Genomic DNA, 22,067 nt, shown 5'->3' with positions numbered 1-22,067 from the left:
TTTACTGTATCTAATATTATCTTATTGCTTCACTGCTGCCAAAATAATGTAACTTTTAGATATATAAAGTTATAAAAATGCTATCTATAACATTTAATGTTCTTTTCATGGAAATATAACATGAAACATCTACAAAATTCATTAGATAGATAGATAGATAGATAGATAGATAGATAGATAGATAGATAGATAGATAGATAGATAGATAGATAGATAGATAGATAGATAGATAGATAGATAGATAGATAGATAGACTTTTTTCAACCTTAGTATACCTTGATGCCTGTCCCCAGCCCATGCTTATTTATCAGTATGTTTAGTTTATTGTTTATTTATTGTATTTTCTAACCTGTTGCTCTTTTATGTTGTAGTCCCACCCCCAGTATAACATGGATGAAAATGGGAGAAACTCTGACTGATCGGATAATACTGGATAACTTTAAAAAGCTGTTGACCATCCCTGCTGTGGACGAAAGGGATCAGGGGAAATACATGTGTACGGCTGAAAACGCAGCCGGAAAGGATGTCCATTACTTTGATGTGATAGTAGAAGGTTAGTCTTTCTTGACAAAACTAATGACACAGAGACGCTGTTTGTTTTTGCTGAGACAAACAGCTCTTCTTGACATCTTCCAGAACCACCGGCATGGCTTACAGAACCTCCTCAGAGCCAGCTGGCTGTGATTGGGTCACAAGTTCTCATTAAGTGTTCGGTGACTGGAAAACCACCACCAGTCATTACGTGGAGGAGAAATGGAGAAATATTCAGAGGTCAGAGATAATAATTGTGCCTGGGGTATTCTGTCTCTATTGCCATTTGTGTAAAAGAAGATGCAGAAATAAGGTCCTGCAACTTTTAAACCACAGGACGTGGAGTTCATTGTGTTATGTCACTACTTTGTTAAGTGTGGTACAGGGTTAACTAGGTGGACTTTATGTAGCAAAAGCATGCTGAATTTAGGTGTACACTGTAACTATTGAATTTACTTAGAGAACTTGCTTCATACCATTTTGCTAAGGGGTACTCATTTTTAATTACTCTACAGAGAATGTATGTGTAATTAAAGTCTAAAAGACTGAGTGACAATAAAAAGGTTAATTTTAAAGGCTAACATTTACTAAAGCTAAACATGAACATGAGGTCAGGGTAACCAAGCCTATTAAGCCTCTTTATTGGAAACATTTTGTAGAAAAGCAAATTAGTCAATAAATAGTTATTTAAAATACTTTTTATGAATCTGCAGACTACATTCTCTATTTGATTACTTCACATTCTACAATTCAAAATATGTCATCAAATGTTTCTTCTTACTAACAACTACATTTGGTACTTCATTCTGAAATCCACTTCAAAACCCAAAGATAATCACTGAAAAGGATATTTCTTGATGATTACAGCAAATATTCTAAACAAAGATATTTCTTTTGTGATTAAAAAATGCTTATATACAAAGAAACGATTTAAAAATAAAGCTTCAGATTTTCTCCTGAAGGCTTTGACATTCTGTTTTTGTCAGATGACAGAGTGAACAACAGACGTGTGCTCGATGACACTGTGATGCTTCACAAGGCCGAACCAGCGGACAGTGGTGTTTACCAGTGCGAGGCCTCCAACCATCATGGCAGTGTTCTCGCCAACATTAACGTCTTAGTCAAGGGTGAGTAAAATCACAAGATTTCAACCATGCTCAGTCTGCCAGGTCACGTACTGCTGTAAGAATTATGATTATTGATTAATTAATATTTATCAAGAATTATAATTTAAAATCATAATTTGAATTTCTTTTTATTTCTTAACCAAAAAATCATTACTTACGAATCGAAATCAGAGATGTCCTCTGGTGTTGTAATTATGGCTCAAAGCCCTTGATAATTACAATTATTAAATTCTCAGTAATAATTGATAACTATTACTAAATGTCACTGTTTAATCAACCGCTTCACCGAAGGTGGGGAACTTTGACCTTATTTTGACAGACAAATCACTCTTGCTCAAAATAAACACAAACGATTTATCTTTCTCTACGTGAATATTTATTAAATCAACAGCCCTGATACACCTCGCTATTCTGATTCAATAATCTTCACCTAATCAAGCATGCAAAAATTCTACACAAAAGGGGTAAAATAACTAACTAAACAAGATGAAACAGCATTGAGTGTGTATGAAAATCTAACCAGCTGGTAATGGCAAAAACAATAGAAAATATGGTACTGAGCAAAGCTTTGGGAGCGGCCTCCACCAGGCTGCAGTCATAAAACTCCCAAAGTTGGAGGTCAGTGAAACACAAAGGGTCATAAAACGTTTAGGCGGCAACCAGTGGAAAAACACTAAGAGTGAAGACAAAGGAATAGTGAGTATTCCAACATGAGGTTCTAGCAGTCCAACTTTAAGTTCACCTGAGTCTGCGCTCAGGTGTTCAAACACAGTGAGACACGCACAGCTTCAAAGCGTGGCGGCTTTCAGAGTCCAACAGCAATCAAAGTTTCAATAAGACATTGCATGCACATACAACTTAGAACACATTGGACTATAAGTGGCGATTATAAAGTGCCCCAAAATCCTACTCTATCCTACCCAAGCTATTTCTAAAAGAAATAAAACAAAACGGGTTTACTTGGTGTCATCTTTTCTGGAGCAGAGGGAGAGGGGCGGGAGTTTGTTACGTGTCCATAACAAATTCAAAGACGGCCGGCCTTCCTTCTTTGGCAAAAGGGGAAAAATATGACGGATCGTCAGCAGCTGGAACAAAAACAAAGAGGAAAATTTCGAGGTCATTTAATTTTTTTGCCTTGCAGCTTTGGTTGACTTTTCTGGTAATAATTGGTGCCGTCTACTGGGGGTTGTTTTGTGCATCAAATATTTAAAGTAATTTTCTGTAATGTAATCATAGTTTGCTTTTAAGAAAATGTTGTTATATGGCTGTAATAAATATTATCTACTACGACAGGTTGCATGACTGGTCAGATTGAGCAATACACACACCAACACACAAAACCTCAACTTGTTTTTGTGTATATTCCAGCTAGCATTACCACTGTCGCACAGCTAGCTGCTGTAAGAAGTCAGAAAAATAGTCCAAAGCAATAATCCAAAGCAACTCTGAACCATTACCTTAAAGATTAAGGGATTGTTTATGATCTGTTAATTTTTGTCATGTAGCAACCATTATTTGAGATATTTAGTGTAGTGAGTGCATTCAGTTCTTTTTAAGATTTCTGTTGCTTTAATATGTGTGGCTGAAAGCTATTATAATAAATGTTCTTTTAACACTGAACGTCTTGCTGCTAGTGTTTGTGAGATGGCAAGACTGAAAAAATCAAAAGGAATAGTTTTCTTCTATAGAAACAAGTATGGTGCTGTATTGTATAAATCGCTCTTATTTTACCTCCTTCAGAAAAAATGTCTTCCTGAGATCCTGGTGTTTAAATTGTTCAGCTCCACAGAACAGAGTCAAGTATCAGGCTGCGATTCATAAGAGTGGGTCTGCCTATTCTGCTATTTATAGCTTCACATTCAAGCCACTGTAATCTCGCTTCCCTCAATGTGCTTTTAGATATGGCACCTCTTATGCTGACAAAGGACTTCCAAGTGTATGCAGTGATAGAAGGAGGGGACATTGTCATGAACTGCAGCGTTTTCAGCTCTCCTCCATCCAGCATCTCTTGGTAAGTAGAGTGAAATTTGCCATACTTCACACCAGGCTCATTTTGATCTATCTTTTTGTGTCTTAAAATAAAAAAGGCTTCTATGTCCCCTTGATTTAGAACATTTGAAACAGACTAAGTCAAAGCTTAAACAGTAATACAGCAGGCAGCGAGGAAATAATCCTATCCTGCTTTGAGTTTCTGTGTATTATAATCTGATGCAAAAATGTCTGTTATAAGATAAAGCTGCCATTGAAATTGATCTGACTCTGACTAAATCTGTTAACTATATTTTTCCAAAATGCAACAGTGCTTTCAACAATACACAGTTTAATGTCTTCTTAAGAAGAATGACATTTTTCTGAAACTGTAACTTGCTAATATGCTGTAATTACCTACATCTGTAGAATGCGGATTATTTGTTTATTTATCTTGAACCATGTACACAAAACATTGAGCTCAAAGAGATGTTCTCCATCAGGTTGGAGCTTTTTCCAGCTAAGATCCATCTGCTGTCACAGTGACAGGTGACGAATCGTGAGACAATAAAATACATAAACAGAAATGAAAAAGATTAAGAAAAGACTACAAAACATGTCTCATAATATATAAAAGAGAATAAAATTACACACAAAGAAGTCATAAATCAATATATTCATATGCTGACAGGTTTGCAGACTTAAAATCCTTATTTGCTTCTCTGGAAAAGATAGCATAATCTGAATATATTTTCTGTTCTGAAGAGATTGTAATCCAGGCCTTTATGGCTTTATATGCAAAAGCTGTTTTTTTTAAAAATAGCAGTGTTCTGTTTTGAGATACTACACTGTGCCTGGGAGACAGACCTTACAGCTGACACCTACATTTTTCTACTTTGAAATAAGTTTGAAAACAAAAAACTAAAAAACAATTAAAGCACATTTCTACACACTCTTTAATGGATATTTTTCCAAATCTTCCCGTCTAGGACCAAAGAGGGGACACTTATTGAAGGAGAACGGTTTCATGTTTTTGAGAACGGGCATTTCTTGAAGATCATCGACACAGAAAAAGAAGACAAAGGGACATATTCTTGCATGGCCAATAACACAAAGGGCACATCAAGTCTCACAGCTCAGCTGGAAGTGAAAGGTATGTCAGCCAAAAAATTACATTCGTCTTTTAAGAGAAGTACTTACTGAAGTGAAAACACTGGTTTGAATTAATACACACCTTGCAAACATAGTTTCAGTAAGTGCTTAAAGTTGTAGAGTTATGCAGGTTTTGTGAATATATTAGTCTGAATAAAAAATGTGTTTATCATCTAAATTTTGATGCAGAATTTATTTGTTGCCATTCCATATAATATTTACAAGTCATCACCTTTTTCTGTTTGATGTCTCTCCCTGAAATTCTGTTTTGTTTTCAGACCCGACAAAAATCGTGGCTCCACCTCAGGATGTGCATATTATCAGTGGGACCTCGGCTCGGTTGATGTGCCGTGCAGTGTTCGATAGAAGTCTGCAGGACACCTTTGAGGTGATCTGGAGGAAGGATGGGGAGGAGATCTTTCGGTCTTCTGAGCAAAGCTACAGGTAACTGCAGGTGCTTTGATGGTGTTTGTGGTTTTGCTGAGCTTCTGAGTTCTTTGTTTGGTGCATTCGGTAGTAATGCAATGGTAGAAACAAGAGCAAAGTAACATAAGCTTTGTGCTGTCCTCATCAAAGGCATTTCCCTCACAAAGCACTTTATTGCTCTTTTGTTTTGTTAATGAAGTGATTGCTTATCTCAACCAGGGACTTATTGGAGATATGTACAAACCCTTAAAATAAATGCATTTCTTGCAGTAGCATACTTAGAAAATGCAGCCTATAATTGAAGTACATCTTTTTGGTTGGGGAAACACTTCAATGTTAGGTAATATTTCTTTTCAATAAAATCTCCAGTGTCTCAAAAAGTGGTCCTTGTCCTTCTGCTACCTGTTGCTGGAAGGGGCTGCTAGACAACTTAGAAAACTTTATAAAAAAAACATAGAATTAAATAAATAATAGCAACAACGTGCAGCCCTGTCTGGCATCCTTATCTAATGCTCTATATGGAAAATAAAATATATAAACAACAACCTGGCCTCTTGCGCCCTGTTGTTCCTGATTCTGATGGAATCAGAACGCTGTATTCCTGTTTCAAATGACTGGAAAGGTCAAGATGAAACGTTTCACCTATATTAAACAAAATAACGTGATTGTTTATTCGTCATGCTCTTAGTGTGAAGAGCATAGGACAACAAAGCTTTGAATGAAATCCTGAAGAATGTTATCATTTGCCCCCCTTTTAATATTCTTCAGTAGTTGGCAAATTTAATCATTGGACGGAACAGAGTTCCTCTAAATGTTGTTTGGCAGGAACAGCCCCCTGTTTGTGAGGTTATTTGTTCTTGTTGGATGTAGAACATGGTGAAGCTCTGCTTTCGTGTTATGTTGACAGGTTGATTTTCTAGAACTAGCTTAATTGAAATAAAGTGAAGTTGATATTAATGCAACTGTAGCTGTTGTGTAACTTTGTGTAGTGCCAACCTCCATTATTTAAAAAAACAATAATTTTACCTAATAATTTATGTTAAACAGATCAAGTAGTCTGTGTGCTGCAGCTACATGTTTTGCTTGTGCTGTGCAACAACAGGTCAATCAGATCAATCTCTCCTGGACAGATGCACTGAAGAAACCTTTGCTACATCTTTCCACACATGGTTTCTCGGAAACTAAAATTTTACTGTTGCAATAAAATGGCTAAACTTTCAAATTTTTCTTAATCTCCACAGAGAGACAAACAATGTGAACTGTAACTCTACATGTATTCTTTTAAATACTCTATTGATACATCTTTGACCTTGTCAAAAGGAATTCATTTTAGAAAATCAACAGTCTCAATAATCAAAAACAATCCTACAACCTTCTATTATTATGTTAAAAGTTGTGAAATAAAATATATTTGATAGTAAATACAGAATACCAGGATAGGGGGCAACCACAATCTCACCCAGGGCAGCAAAATGGTTAGAGCCAGCTCTGGAGGGGGTCCTGGGTTCTCTCTCTTCTCAAAGGTTCACCCATAGTAATGTATTCATTCATTCATTCATTCATAGTAATATAATATTACCATATTTTGTTTTGGTATCAGTTATTAGTCAACCATTTTCATCAGCTGCTTAACAGCTGCTTAACTGAAAACAAAACTACTAAACTACGACCGATTCACACTTTGGTTATTACTGCAAAAGCAGCTTTTGAGTAACCGCAATTAATCAGAAAATATCTTCTAAACTTTTCTTCTATGCTGTAAGAAATGTTTTTATTTGTTCAGATACATTATGGAAGGTGACCTGTTGCAGATCATGAATGTGAACCTCGATGATCAGGGACTGTACACTTGCATTGCACAAACAAGTCTTGATGAGGATACTGCTACTGCCTTTGTAACTGTGCTGGGTATGATTCCATATTTGGTCTCCATCACAGTCAAAATTCCTAAAATGTTTTAATTAAACTATAATCTTAAATGTATGTGGTGATTTCACTCCTTATTCACAGATGTCCCTGATGCTCCTATGAGTTTAAAGATTTCTGATCAGGAATCAAGGAATGTTACTCTGTCCTGGATACCAGGAAGGGATCACAACAGCTCTGTGACAGGTAAAAGTTTTAACAGAATGAAGCAGATCATCTGAAGTCGGGTGTAGGGGGAAACAGTGGGAGTATTGCTGAATAATTTATCACTGAGCAACATTTTACCCAGAGATCATCGGCAGCTACTGGTGCAGCCTTACTTTTTCAATTCTGTTTGATCTTACATTTTAGGTCACATAATGATGTGATCAATAAATAATTATGGTACAAATAGGCTTGGTAGATATTTTGTCCTCATGGAATGATTTTGAGCAGATCGTAAATTCAGTTTTCATTTCCGTTTATTTATAAAGTGCCAATTCACAACATACGTTGTCTCAAAGCCCTACAAAAAGTATTCATTCCAATCATACTGACAGATTCAAAGTCAGTTACATACATTCCATATTGTTCCTAGTTATCAAACAATGCAGTGAACTTCAGTTTATTATTCAACTTGATTAAATTGTTTTATCTAAATAAATTATTTATTGCAGTCACTCATTGACTTGCAGCATTCACTCATCCTGGGTGAGCATGCAGTGGACTGTGGCTTCTGACATATGCATATTTCACACATGAGCCCGCTGACTGAGAACCCAGCTGTTGCATAGAGTAAAATAATAAAAAACACACTTTAAATGATCAAATCTCTTAAATTCTTTGTATGCATATTGTATAATATTGGACAAGTCTTTCTTATACGTTCTACGTATCAGCTGCTTTTGAATATTGTAAATTATACAATCTTTTTGCATTTGATTGTTCATAAAATGTTGTTTTCATGCCCTACGCTTTCTGCACAGTTAGTGTAAAGAATTTTTTTACACCATAGTATTTCTTTTAAACACCACCAGTGGCAGTTCTTAGATGTCATTCTGCCACCCTACACACAATCAGTTGCGCATTTGCTCCCCTGTCAAAGCCTATACTGCAGAAAAAACATTTTGTTTATTCAAGTTATCCAAGGCCCCATTCGCACTGCAGGCAAATGTGGCCCAAATCTGATTTTTGGGGCGTCAAGTGACCAGGTCAGACTTTTTAAAATAAGTGTGAACGCTCATATCTGTCCCATATCTGACTTTTTCAAGTCACATTTGAGCCACGTCCATATGTGGTCCTGAATCCGACCTGTATCTGATCTTTTGGAATGTGACTCCAGTGGGAACGACCAAGGCACATTAGATGTGACTTTGACGTCACATTCCGTTGCATTCGTCACAATTTCGGGCCGCCCAGCAGGAAACGGTAGCAGTTAGCGAAACAGACAGGGTGCTAGAATAGTACTGCACAGTGGAGAGACAGCGAGACGTTAGAGCTCATTAATAAATAGATATAAAACGTTATTCAAGCCTAATTGAAAGGCTCATAGGAATAATCTGGATGTGGGACATAGTTTGTATTGTAAAATTCGTATACAACCGTTCAAACAGAGGACTTTAAAATGCTATCGAGGTTACAGATTATGTGATGATCTGCCCCTGCTGCAGTCCGATACACTGGATTGCATCAAGCCTTCTGCCTGTGGAGTTGAGCGGAGAGGTGGTGACATATTACAAGTTTACCTCGAGTTCTGAAGAAACTCGGTCTCTGTAAAGTTGTTAACATCCCTTCCCCACCATTGCTGGCAGTTTGTTGTGCTGAATAGGCAGTCAGATCTCCCTAAAATGGAGAGTTTCACTCTCCTTTTATTCATGTGTTTCCCACACAGCACCCGCTGACAATAAATGGCTTCTGTTTTGCACTTAAACCATAACCCCCATTTCTCCGTGTTTACTGTTGAGCTGCGCTTGACGACACACTAATTGTTCTTATGTTCATGTGAATCAGTTTGGATCTGCGACATTTTCAAAGTAATGTGAACGACCGCACAAAAAAATCTTATTCCTGAAAAAATCAGATTTGAACATTAAGACCTGCAGTGTGAAAGTAGCAAAAAAGGAAACATTAACCCCTTGCAGACTATTGTTGCAAATTTGCCTCAAACTGCTTGTCAGGATCTGCCATTTTGGGTTTTGTGTTTCTTTGCTTTTTCAGTAAGGTGTTTCTATTCTTTTGGGTTTAGTAGTTATGTTTGTTTATTCCTTCTGTCATCCTGATGTCAGTTTTGTTCTCTCTCCTGCCCCCTAGTTTTAGTAGTTCTTTCTTCCCTCGCCCATAGTTCCCTTGGTGGTTGCTTTCTCATTTATTTATTACTTAGAATGGTTTTCTCCTCTGGTTATTATTAGTACAGTTCTCTTTTCCTTCTTTGTTTTTTCTTGTTTACTTTCTCGCTTAGTGTTCCTGTGCTTGTTCATTGTTAGTTAGGTTTATTTAGTCTTGCGGCATTAATCTAGTTTATTAGTTCCCTTTCCCCTTTGGCTTAAGACCCCTTTTTGTTATTTTTTACCCAGTTGCTTGTTCCCCTTAATATTAGTTGTTCCTTCCCCAGCCTTGCCTTACAGTATAGTTCCCTCTTGATTATATTATAGTAATAGTTCTCTTCGTTTTAGCTCCTGTCGGTCAGTTATTCAGTAAGTCTGCTTTTACGTAGTCCCTTCCACGTCCTTAGATTTAGTTATTTCTAGAGTTACTATTTACGTCAGCTTATGTTTAGATATCTTTTCCCTGTTCCTCCCAGTTTAATTTAGTGTTAGTTTCCTGCCTTTGGGTTCCCTAGCTCCAGTCACCATAGCAACCTCCATTACCTCAGTTCCCTTCACCTGGCCAGCACACCTGTAAGCATTAAACTGATTAACTACTCCTCTCGTTCCCATTGTTTCACCATTAACCCTCCTTGTAGATAAGCTTACCGATTTAATTTGTTCCCTGTCGCCTCACTCTGCCTGCTATCACCTGTCATGCTCCTGCTTTTTTTCCAGTATCCCTGCCTGTTTCCAGTTCAGCTCCTGTAAGTTTCTGACTTGTCTACTGTTTCTGAATTCTGTCTGAGCCTCCTGCGTTGCTAACCTCCAGTAAATATGGAACAAAACCTAACCTCACGACTCCCAAGTATCTCCCTGCAAGCTGGTCCGACCCAAAACCACTCTATGACAGTACGAGGTGACCACAAGGACCAGGCAGAGGAGATAACCCTCTGGGACTACCTCCGACGTGCAGCAGAAAGTAGCTCTCGTCAGGCTGCAGAGGAGGAGAAGCAGAGGCCGCCGTTTGAAGGTTCCAAGTTGGCGATCGCCCTTCCTGGTACCGGCCTGCTTCGCTGCAAGTCTTCTTCACCTCCCCATAGTAAACCTGCTACTCCACCTGCTTCAGTGTCTTCCTCCTCACACCGTAGGCCCCGTCGTCGCGAGCCATCTACGTCTGCAGCTGCCTCAAACGAGCCAACCACGTCCGCAGCTGCCTCAGCCACCGCCGAATTTCCTGCAGGCTTTTCTTCTCGGCCGGGACGACGGCGCTGCCGGAGCTCCGCTCCTCTTCGGGACCCGACCTCGCTTTCCGGTGACTGGGCACGGCCCGGGTCTCCAGAACAGCCAGGGGCTAATGCACATCCGTCCTTGATTTTAAACTTTTAACCTGTAGTTTATGCTCTGTTTTTTATTGCAATTTCAGTCTTAGACAGTCCCAGTGCCAAGAAAGTATTGGAAATATCCGTTCTATAAAATAAAATATAGAGTAAATGTGTTTTAAACCTCAAACTTTGTTTTAAAGAATCTCTTCAGTGAACAATAATCCAGTTAAGATCTGAGCAGGCAGATTATCTAAGATTTTCTAACTAGAGATACTCATAAGCATTCTACACTCCTTACAAAAACATATAAAATCAGACACCAACTTCAGGTCCATTAGCCACTTGCTATGTACATCCATACTCTGTGCACTACACATGGTGGTGCCCTGTCTGTATTGCCTGAACAAGCAAATCAACTAAATCAAAAACAAAACTTGTTTGGGAGGCTTTTGAGGACTCAGTTTTCTTTTTTTTCTTTTAAATTAATCGCGATTCCTGGTAGGCCATTGCACTCTGGATGAAGCCGTATCACTTAGATAAAAAACAGGCACTGCACACAACTAAAGTTAAGAGAAATTTGACTGATAACATGATTTCAGTTTTCCACTGATTACAGTAATTTGTATTGGGATTTCTTAATGCAGTGATACGTCTTTTCACAAAACACTGCTTGGCAGCAAGCTGACTTATTATGTAAAATGTGCTATCTGCTGTTAGAGGCCTCTTTTACTTAATGAAGATATAACAAATTTTCTCATTTTTCAAGAAAGGAAGATTTAGAAAGTTCAACCCCTTTGATTGTCAATGGAGTCTAAATAAAATTCTTCAATAAGTGAACATCGCAAACTGCTGCTCAAATAAAACCCAGCAGGAAAGCTTGTTTCTCATTAATGCTTTCAAAAATTGATAATTTAGCTGTGGAATTTACAGGGACTTAAATAAGAGACTTTTTCTTGCAGACTTGTAAAAATAAGTAGCTTTGATAGGTTGACAAAAAAGTATGACCAACTGTTTAAAGGAAGTAAACCTTCAAAGTTTTTTTTTTTTTAAATTTCAACTTCACCATAAAGTTTAATGATTTCCTATACAACTTTCATTTTCATATAGACCTGCTTTTTTCCAGCTAGTTCAAGGCAGGCCTCCTGGGCTTCGTTTCATTTGACTGTTTTGTGTTAAATATAAGACATGCTGAACAAAAGAAGCTTCTGTTTCTGTGTCACATTGTAGTTAACATTATACAATAAAGAGGATCTTTCTGAAATTACCCACTGACACTTGATGTGTGGGTCACTGTGATTAAGAAAAGATAAGTGATGGTAGCATAAAGAGGATGACTTCTTATCTGATTTATTTTATAACTTCCAACTTTGTTTCTGATATGGGTGTTATGGATTTCTATCGGGATCCTGAATGAAAAAGCTATGTCACAATTTTTTATGAGTCTGGGCTGCATTGACCATCTTTACTTTAAAACCTTACAATCTCTGACTGGTTCAGGCCTCACCTGAGTAACAATATACCAAAGACAATTAAACATATTTTAGGACATATAAAATCTTTCGTAAAAAACACAAAAAATATATTTTTGATGCTTTCTTGGCTTTATAACTACATACGACTGAAACAAGCATGAAAAGGACAATACAGGTCCTTCTCAAAAAATTAGCATATTGTGATAAAGTTCATTATTTTCCGTAATGTCATGATGAAAATTTAACATTCATATATTTTAGATTCATTGCACACTAACTGAAATATTTCAGGTCTTTTATTGTCTTAATACGGATGATTTTGGCATACAGCTCATGAAAACCCAAAATTCCTATCTCACAAAATTAGCATATCATTAAAAGGGTCTCTAAACGAGCTATGAACCTAATCATCTGAATCAACGAGTTAACTCTAAACACCTGCAAAAGATTCCTGAGGCCTTTAAAACTCCCAGCCTGGTTTATCACTCAAAACCCCAATCATGGGTAAGACTGCCGACCTGACTGCTGTCCAGAAGGCCACTATTGACACCCTCAAGCAAGAGGGTAAGACACAGAAAGAAATTTCTGAACGAATAGGCTGTTCCCAGAGTGCTGTATCAAGGCACCTCAGTGGGAAGTCTGTGGGAAGGAAAAAGTGTGGCAGAAAACGCTGCACAACGAGAAGAGGTGACCGGACCCTGAGGAAGATTGTGGAGAAGGGCCGATTCCAGACCTTGGGGGACCTGCAGAAGCAGTGGACTGAGTCTGGAGTAGAAACATCCAGAGCCACCGTGCACAGGCGTGTGCAGGAAATGGGCTACAGGTGCCGCATTCCCCAGACCTGGGCTACAGAGAAGCAGCACTGGACTGTTGCTCAGTGGTCCAAAGTACTTTTTTCGGATGAAAGAAAATTCTGCATGTCATTTGGAAATCAAGGTGCCAGAGTCTGGAGGAAGACTGGGGAGAAGGAAATGCCAAAATGCCAGAAGTCCAGTGTCAAGTACCCACAGTCAGTGATGGTCTGGGGTGCCGTGTCAGCTGCTGGTGTTGGTCCACTGTGTTTTATCAAGGACAGGGTCAATGCAGCTAGCTATCAGGAGATTTTGGAGCACTTCATGCTTCCATCTGCTGAAAAGCTTTATGGAGATGAAGATTTCGTTTTTCAGCACGACCTGGCACCTGCTCACAGTGCCAAAACCACTGGTAAATGGTTTACTGACCATAGTATCACTGTGCTCAATTGGCCTGCCAACTCTCCTGACCTGAACCCCATAGAGAATCTGTGGGATATTGTGAAGAGAACGTTGAGAGACTCAAGACCCAACACTCTGGATGAGCTAAAGGCCGCTATCGAAGCATCCTGGGCCTCCATAAGACCTCAGCAGTGCCACAGGCTGATTGCCTCCATGCCACGCCGCATTGAAGCAGTCATTTCTGCAAAAGGATTCCCGACCAAGTATTGAGTGCATAACTGTACATGATTATTTGAAGGTTGACGTTGTTTGTATTAAAAACACTTTTCTTTTATTGGTTGGATGAAATATGCTAATTTTGTGAGATAGGAATTTTGGGTTTTCATGAGCTGTATGCCACAATCATCCGTATTAAGACAATAAAAGACCTGAAATATTTCAGTTAGTGTGCAATCAATCTAAAATATATGAATGTTAAATTTTCATCATTACATTATAGAAAATAATGAACTTTATCACAATATGCTAATTTTTTGAGAAGGACCTGTACATTGGCTAGTCAGATCCAGGCTGAATTATTTTACAATGAGTATAGATGCCTTCCGTTCGTCCTTTCGTCCATTCATATCAGTTATTACCAGAACAAAATGTTTTAGTTCTTAATGTTTTTGATGTGTGTCTTATTAAGGTGTGTTGTGTTTTTTGCAGAAGGGGCTTCACTGAGGGAGTGGGTGTTTGTTTTTGTTTTGAATGCTGTGCCTCACTCACAGTGCCATTTATGCAAGAACCACCACTGGCAATGCTGTATTTCTCAACATACTTCTTCCACCTACTTAGCAGGGACAATTAGATCTGTGTGTATGTGTTTGCCTAACAAATCTGAGACCGACTTTCATAAATGCTGACGAGAGGGGCTATTTGCTGGGAAAATGGGATTGGTAACACTCTGGGGTAACCAAATAAAATAAACAGTTGCATAATAAATAGACCTGGACAGACAATATTTAAACATACCATGGTTAATAAGCTTCATAGAAAGAACACCTAGTTCTGACTCATTATCTTTGAGCTTCAGACTGGAACTAACTGACCCTGTTTCTGTGTAAATGGCAATTATAGCCTCCTCTGAGAGCATTCATTGACTTTTTTTTCAGTAGTACGGTGATGATTAAATATGTCTGATCCTCTCTCCTCTATTTGTATAGAATTTGTGGTGGAGTATGAGGAGAGCCACTGGGAGCCCGGCAGGTGGAAGGAGCTGCAGAAAGTTGCCGGTAACCAGGCAACAGCTGAGCTCTTTCTTTACGGAGACCTCAACTATCAGTTCAGAGTTTATGCTGTTAATGCTGTAGGACCTGGACCACCCAGTGAGCCCACAGAGAGACTCAAGACACCCCCTGCTGGTAGGACTTGCTTTTTTATTTGCATGTTTTGTTGAGGTAATGTCCAGATTCTTAAAGCATCTCACTTTGAACATTTCTTTTCAAAGTTGTCGGTCAAAAAGTCAGCCTGCAGCTATATGTCTTTGTACCAGTCAGGGGTGTGAAAGATTTCACGTCACTGAAGCCCTGAAAGCAATATTTACAGCAAGATAAAATATTTTGATCATGAAATATGAATTCTTGCCTTTCAGTTTAGTGTAATACAAGTGACTTATAGCAGACATAAAAAAAAGGATACATTCTCTTCTTTGCAACAGCTTGATTATATACCCATTTTTTTCTCCCTTTGAAGCACCGGACAGAAACCCGGAAAACATCAAAATTCATGGCCACCTTCCCCATGAAATGGACATCACCTGGGACGTAAGAGGGTTTTTTATGTTGATGTGTCATTTTAATCAAAACAGCCTTTCTGGGATTTGAGACATTCAAAAATGTTCTAATTAAAATACCTCTCAATCAATTACAATATCATTGAAATTTTTATTTATGTAATAAAACGTGAAACACATTTACTGAGTGATATATATATAGTAATATATAAGTGGTTATTTCTGTTACCTTTGATGATCATGGTGTACAGCTAATGAAAAGCCAAAATTAGATTTCTTGGAAAATTAGAATCTAACATAAGATCAATAAAAATGATTTTTAATACAGAAATGTTGTGTTATGGCCTAAACAACCATGAGGAAGACTGGTGACTTGACGGTCCTCCCACAAACATTTTCTCACCAATTGCTAAAGAAGCTGGCTGTTCACTGACTGCTCTTTAGAACCACATTAAGAGATAGTTGAGTGGAAGGAAGAAGTGTGGTAGAAACTGGTGCCCAAACAACAGGGATAACCTCAACATTGAGAGGAGTGTAAAGCAAAGCCCACTCAAGAGTTTTAGGCACATTCAAAAGGCAACAACTGCAACTGCAGTCAGTGCTTCAAGATCCACCAAACACAGAAAAATATCCAGGACATGAACTACAGCTGTCGCATTCTTTGTTAATAAAACAAACTGGGCTCCCTTGATACCTCAGCAGAGCCATGGCTGATTCTCGCCATGCAAAACAGCATTGATGCAGTAATTCTTGGAAATAGTCCCGACCAGGTATGGACTGCAGATACTGGATAGTACATGGGCATCATTTTCAGCAGGTCAACATTTCTGTATTAAAAATCCCTTTTTGTTGGTCTTATGTAATATTCTAATTTACAGAGATGCATTTGTGTTCTTAACAATCTTTATTTTAATTTGTCCCATTTTATACTGTAGCCGCTGTTACCTACTGAATATAATGGTCCGGGACTTGAGTATAAAGTATCCTACAGAAAACTGGAGGTGGAGGATCAATGGCAGGAGCACCTGGTCATGAGACCCTCCTTCATCGTGAGGAACACTTCCACCTTTGCACCATATGAGATCAAAATTCAAACCCGGAATAGCCTCGGCTGGGGTCCACAACCGAAACCCATAACTGGTTACTCTGGAGAAGATGGTCAGTCATATGTAATCTTGTCATGTCAGTTTATTTATTTTTGATTTTCTGATGTCTTAATAAACCCTGAAGCCTAAGTTCCCACACCTGGCTGTTGTTTCTTTCTTTCTTCACTTTGAACCTGCTGTGCTATCTTTTCCATCTGCGTCTTCAGTTGTCTTTTGGCACTGTCTGCGGGAAAATGTGTCAGGTTAAGTTGTTTTATTATTTTTTCCCTTTTACTCAAATGTTTTTACCACGTGCAGGTGTGTAGTCGTGACTTTTCCTCCCCTCTGACCTTTCTGACAAATACAAGAAAAACACAATTGGTATATCTAGCAGGTGGCAGATAACCTTTGTATAAGAGAAGAAAGTCAAATTTCCACCTTTGAGTCAGAAGCTGTGAGACAATTGACAGATCACGACATATTATGTGCTCTAGGTCTACTGAGCTTTTTCCTCCACTTCTTACATCAGTGCTTTTATTTAGTCTTGTAGAAACTGCAGTAATAGGATTTAGAATTATCTAGCTTTGAATGTAATTTTAGCTTTAGTGGCTTTTATATTAAGTCTTTTTTTTTAATGTTTCTTTATGTAATGTAATGTATATGTAATGTTTTCATTTGTGAACCCAACAAGAATTAAGCTCGATCACTGCATAGTCTTAACAAAGATCTTTTAAATGTTTTTTTTGACAAATTCTTCTGCACTAATTTTATGTTATCTTATTTTATGTTTAGCTAATATCAAAACATTTTATTTCTTTATTTATAACTTCTCTGTGAGAACAAAAATCTTTAAAACATTTTTTGACTGACCTCTACACAGGTTTTACGTTATTTTAAACCGGATGCCATAGTCATCTAGATAATCTTAATTTTATTTTGTGATGAATTCTTCATTTTTATATACTTTTTTTCTTGTAATGTCAAAACCACTTTATATTTGTGTCTATAATTTGTTTTCCCTTCCTGTTAAGTTCCCACCACAGCACCGCGCAATGTGGCGGTGGAGGTGATCAACACCACTGCTCTCAGAGTCAGCTGGAGCCCAGTTCTCCCAGCCACAGTGCGAGGTCATTTAGGTGGTTACAATGTGAGTTTCTTTGGTCTTACTATGTTTTTCTTTTGCTTACTTTTTATATACACCTTATAAAAGATATCACATTTTCACCATAATTATTTCTGAGGAAAGCCTGTCGTTGAAAAATATATATTTTTTTACTATACTCGTGGAGTTTCAGTGTTTGGAAGAGTGTTAGTGAGTTTACAATTAATATAAATAAACAAGTGTTTGGTATTTGAAACTATAGCAGTGGACATGCATGCTGGTGTCTCAGTGTCGTGGCCTCTAGTCAGCCACAATCTAAAAAGCAGGAAGAGACATTTTTACACCTTCCTTCACAACATTAAACTGCCACAAGCACCTGAAGCAATGTCCCTCTGGTTTTCCTGTGGTAGACAGATCCATGAGTAGAGTTACATCAATCAAAATTTATTGACAAATTTCATTTCATTTTTGGCAAGTGTCACCTGCCAATAACAATTTTGTCAGATTATGATTGTTTTCAGATCTTTAATATATTAAGGCACAGATACAGAAATGAAAATATTTCATCCTGCCTGTTTATTATTTAGATTAGGAGCAGAGGTGACATCACACTAAGTGAGCAGTTGCTGTGAAACAGGGTTTGTCTAATATTTTAAAACAAAGACAACAGAATTAAGAAAGAGACATTTTAAACTGGCCATAAAATGTTGTATTTTATTGATTGGCATTACAAGAACTGATTATTCTGTGTGGGTTTTCCAGAGAATATAGAAAAAAAAGAAAGCCCAAAAAGAACAAAACAGAGCCTGTTATTTGGGTCTTGCTCCCTCTTGATGTCTTGCAGAATGACCCACAAACTTGTTGACATGTGCTACAAAACAGATTACCTATAAATAGCTTTTTATAAGGTATTGGAATCCTGCTTATAGCCTGCTGTTTCTGTGCTTCCTCTGACATTATTTTAAACTTGCGACTGATAGTGAAAATAGATTACCTGGAGTCTTCTATCACTAACAGTGTCCACACTGAAGAGTGTGGGTGTAAGGTTAACCTTTGTCGTGCTTAATTTGAAGCATTCACTGAGTGCTTAAAGATTTGAATTTGTCTCTTTAATAATTCCCATGTGGCTACCAGCCATTTTTCAGGTTGCTTAAAGGTCTCCAACTTGGGTCACTTTTGTGTTTTTGCAAAGATTCTGCAGTCCTAGCATCTGATGTCTTTATAATGAACTTTTGGATCAAAAAATAATATACATGTACAACATGTGTGAGACAGTTAATGATCTTATTTAGTGAAAGAGTCTTATTTAGTGAAAGAATGCACTTCTTGTTCTTTACATTCTCCCTTCTATCTGACACCTACTTGCTGTCATCTCACAGGTTTACTGGGAGAAAATAAAAAGCTTCCTGAGTCCTGACGAGGTTTTAGAGGAGCGTGACTCTAAGTCTTTCTCTGGAAACAGGACTCATGCCATCGTGCTAGGGCTTGAGCCTTTCTCGGAGTACAGACTCACTGTCAGCGTTTTTAACAAGAAGGGAAAAGGACCTAAGAGTGATCCAGTCACCTTCCATACTCCAGAGGGTGGTAAGATGGCAAAACCATGAAACAAGTCATTCATGCTTCTTTTGCATTCATGTAGATAATAACTAATCTTTAAAAGTTAGTCATTTAAAATGATATAACTTCTTTTAAAAGTTTTTTTTTTTGCTTTTCTGTCTTTAAAAATTGACCTAAAAGTAAAATGGAGAGAAAATGGGTGTAACTACAATGCTATGTTAAACTGTCTTCAAAAAAAGGATGTCTGGAGCCTTATATGCATTAGTATTTATTGTATACTAATGCATGAGTGGGTCAAAATTACATTTACAAACACTATATAAAAACACACAAATCAATATTTTCACTGTCTGGCATTAAACCTGACTGAGCTTTTCCTGAGAGTTTTTTTTTTATTACTTTCCTCAATTTTAAAATGCAATAAGATTACCATGCATTTAAAAAAAAATGGGGAAATCCTGATGATGATGTCATAGCGTTGTAAGCTTCACAACATTCGAGTTAAATGGAGACAAACTGGGAATGTATTTTAAGACAACGATGCGTTCTTGTGCGGCACAATAAAATAATTACATTCATCTGTTCAAACTATTATATGCAATTATGAATTACTTGAGAATGTGCAGGAGAAAGATGGTTTCTGTCTCCCAGAGATATAGATGTTTTGGTATGAAATCAGTCCCAGAATTAACCCCAGACCAAAAGTTAATGCATTGTGAAGGTATTGCCGAAGCTGGAAAAGAGTTTCAATATCAACAGTTAGACAAGTCCTGTACTGACATAGGCCAAAACGCCACTTAGTGAGAAAGAAGCCATTACTCCAAAACCAACATAAAAAGCCAGAAGACACGTAGCAAATGCAGTCAGGAACAAATACTTACATTTCTGGAGAGATGTGCTGTGATAAACTAAGTGATGTGTTTCGTCAAAAGCAGTGTTAGATTCACATTAAAACTTGTTTTGGTTCAGTTAGGACTAACACAAATATTTATGTCAGACATTTAGAACAAAGTCTCTTGTGTCTTTATATAGTGTGTATTTAAATATCAGGTTTTAAATATATATTGATTTCAGATGCTAAAGCATACATTTATAGTTCAAAGTTCTTCTGATTTATTGATCTGTCACTTGCCCTGCAGTTCACTTAGCATCTATAATAGAAAGACCTAATATTGAACCTGAGATCACACTTTGTAAGAAAGGGATTTAGGTTTCCTCTATTAGACCAACCGTCTTTCTACATCTTCTGTTAAGTTAATATAGTTAATATCTATTTATTCAGTGTATATAAACAAACCAACATTGTTTTTATTCCTCAAACAATTGATTCTTTGTTGTGTAAAACTCTCCCAATTTAATATTGATTTCATAATTTAAATATGTACTGCAACATAAATAAATAATGCTTGAAACAACAGTTACAAGAAAAAAAAAAATTCTGTCACAAGGAAGTATGATAACAACAGAATACATTAACACCCTTACTGCATAAATATTGTATCATGAATATGAATTTGTGCAAATAAGGTGTAATAATACAAGTGAAGTAGTTCAAAGACAGAACATCAGACCTAAACAAGTTCCTCAATAAATAGCGACATCTCAACGATGTTCACATCAGTGGTATTAGTTCCCTAGACTAGTCTACCCATATATTAATTACAAATTTCCACCTTCAAAATAAGGAAGGAAATTATTTAGCATTTTGACGTGATCACATTTGTTTGCTCAAAACAATGGGGAGTTTGCTGAAAAAATGTGCATTTCCTAAAATTTCAAAAATGTTTCACTTGTATTTTCTTGGGATTTAGTCAGTTCTCTCTTGTTCTCTGTTTACCATAGGCAGTAGTTCTTTAAAATGTGGAATGCTGTGGTTTAGTTGGATTATTTTACTTACTGTATCCAGGGAAATTGTTATAATCAAGCAAATAGGATTTAGTAGCAAAAATGCAATTACTGTCAAATTTGATGTAGAGATCTTCAGCTATGTTGTCTGCTTATGCTTTCCACAAGCCTCTGAACAAAGGAATATTATTTAGTTGTTTTGTTATTGCGTCAAATTTAATAAAGATCTGCAGCATTTGCAGACATACTATTAGGTTTGTAAGACTGATGAAAAAAGGTCTTGGTTGTAGATATGGTTCTTTTGTAATTATGTCTATAAATTTATCTTTGTTGACAATAAGGAACAGATGGATCCATTTTTAGCATTTCACATAATTTAACTACTCTGACTCATGCTCAGGATTTAGACTAAAATGGACAGAAATGGAGGCATTTATCGTAAAAAACACAAAAAGAAATGAAATTTTTTTTTTTTATCCTAATTTGTATATTTTTGAAAATAATAAAAATTCTGAATTGTCATTTGGTTAAATTGTCTGATTTGTGGCTTTTGTTCTTGTATTTTTGTATTTGCATATTGAAATGTTCTCTTTTTGATAGTTCCAGGGAAAGTGCCCATACTGATTGCCTCCAACATTCAGGATGACTCTGTTCTGCTTGAGTGGGGCATACCGTCGGTGACAAATGGCATCCTCACTGGATTTCTTCTTCAGTATCACCAATGTATGTAAACACACAGTGCTGCTCTGCTTCCTGCTGATTGTTGTACAAACTTTCTATCTTTTTGATTTGTGCAACTTAAATATTAACAGTGTTATGTTCATAATTTCTGTCCAGAAAAAATATTATTTTACTGATCTTTCTCTAAAATGTGGCACCAGATTACCCATGTTTGTGTTTTCAGAACAGTTTCCTTATTTAACTGAGAGAAAACAATGTGCAAATTGAAGGCCTTAATACATTAATTTACATTTAGATGTTGCCTTTTATCTTTGATTTGCCATATTAAAACGTACATTTTTGCCATACTAGTTGAATGTGTTGCTTTGGGGACCTGACAGAACTGACAGATCTATGCACACTCATTTAAAATAATAATAATGCTAAAAACATTTTTGCTGCTTTTGGCCTCTAGACATTCTTAAATCCGGGTTTTAAACTAGACCTGTGGATCTTAAACTGAGTCCAGTTTAGATGCCAAACTGTCAAACCACTGATAATATATATTTTTTTCAATATATGGAAAGAAAATAAAGTTAATGGTGAAATAAATAATAAGAATTCAAAGTAGGTTAACCCAGT

The 22,067-nt window shown here is 37.1% G+C and overlaps 1 protein-coding gene across 2 annotated transcripts in view; it reads left to right on the top strand.

Annotated features, from left to right (window-relative positions):
* Positions 1 to 22,067, top strand: part of LOC124868915 (neural cell adhesion molecule L1-like protein) — a 90,925-nt gene that overhangs the window by 43,173 nt on the left and 25,685 nt on the right. For both annotated transcript variants that reach the window (XM_047366571.1, XM_047366562.1), the window contains exons 9-22: positions 372 to 553; positions 637 to 771; positions 1,518 to 1,658; positions 3,558 to 3,669; positions 4,616 to 4,779; positions 5,057 to 5,222; positions 6,988 to 7,112; positions 7,215 to 7,316; positions 14,608 to 14,805; positions 15,137 to 15,207; positions 16,112 to 16,334; positions 17,293 to 17,408; positions 18,743 to 18,947; positions 21,366 to 21,488. In XM_047366571.1, coding sequence (XP_047222527.1) covers positions 372 to 553; positions 637 to 771; positions 1,518 to 1,658; positions 3,558 to 3,669; positions 4,616 to 4,779; positions 5,057 to 5,222; positions 6,988 to 7,112; positions 7,215 to 7,316; positions 14,608 to 14,805; positions 15,137 to 15,207; positions 16,112 to 16,334; positions 17,293 to 17,408; positions 18,743 to 18,947; positions 21,366 to 21,488 — 2,063 coding nt within the window. The remainder of the gene's footprint in view (positions 1 to 371; positions 554 to 636; positions 772 to 1,517; positions 1,659 to 3,557; positions 3,670 to 4,615; positions 4,780 to 5,056; positions 5,223 to 6,987; positions 7,113 to 7,214; positions 7,317 to 14,607; positions 14,806 to 15,136; positions 15,208 to 16,111; positions 16,335 to 17,292; positions 17,409 to 18,742; positions 18,948 to 21,365; positions 21,489 to 22,067) is intronic.

This window comes from Girardinichthys multiradiatus, chromosome 1, assembly GCF_021462225.1.
Source record: "Girardinichthys multiradiatus isolate DD_20200921_A chromosome 1, DD_fGirMul_XY1, whole genome shotgun sequence".
Lineage (NCBI taxonomy): Eukaryota > Metazoa > Chordata > Actinopteri > Cyprinodontiformes > Goodeidae > Girardinichthys > Girardinichthys multiradiatus.
The sequence above is the reverse complement of the archived record's forward strand: the minus strand, read 5'-3'. Positions and strand labels throughout refer to the sequence as shown.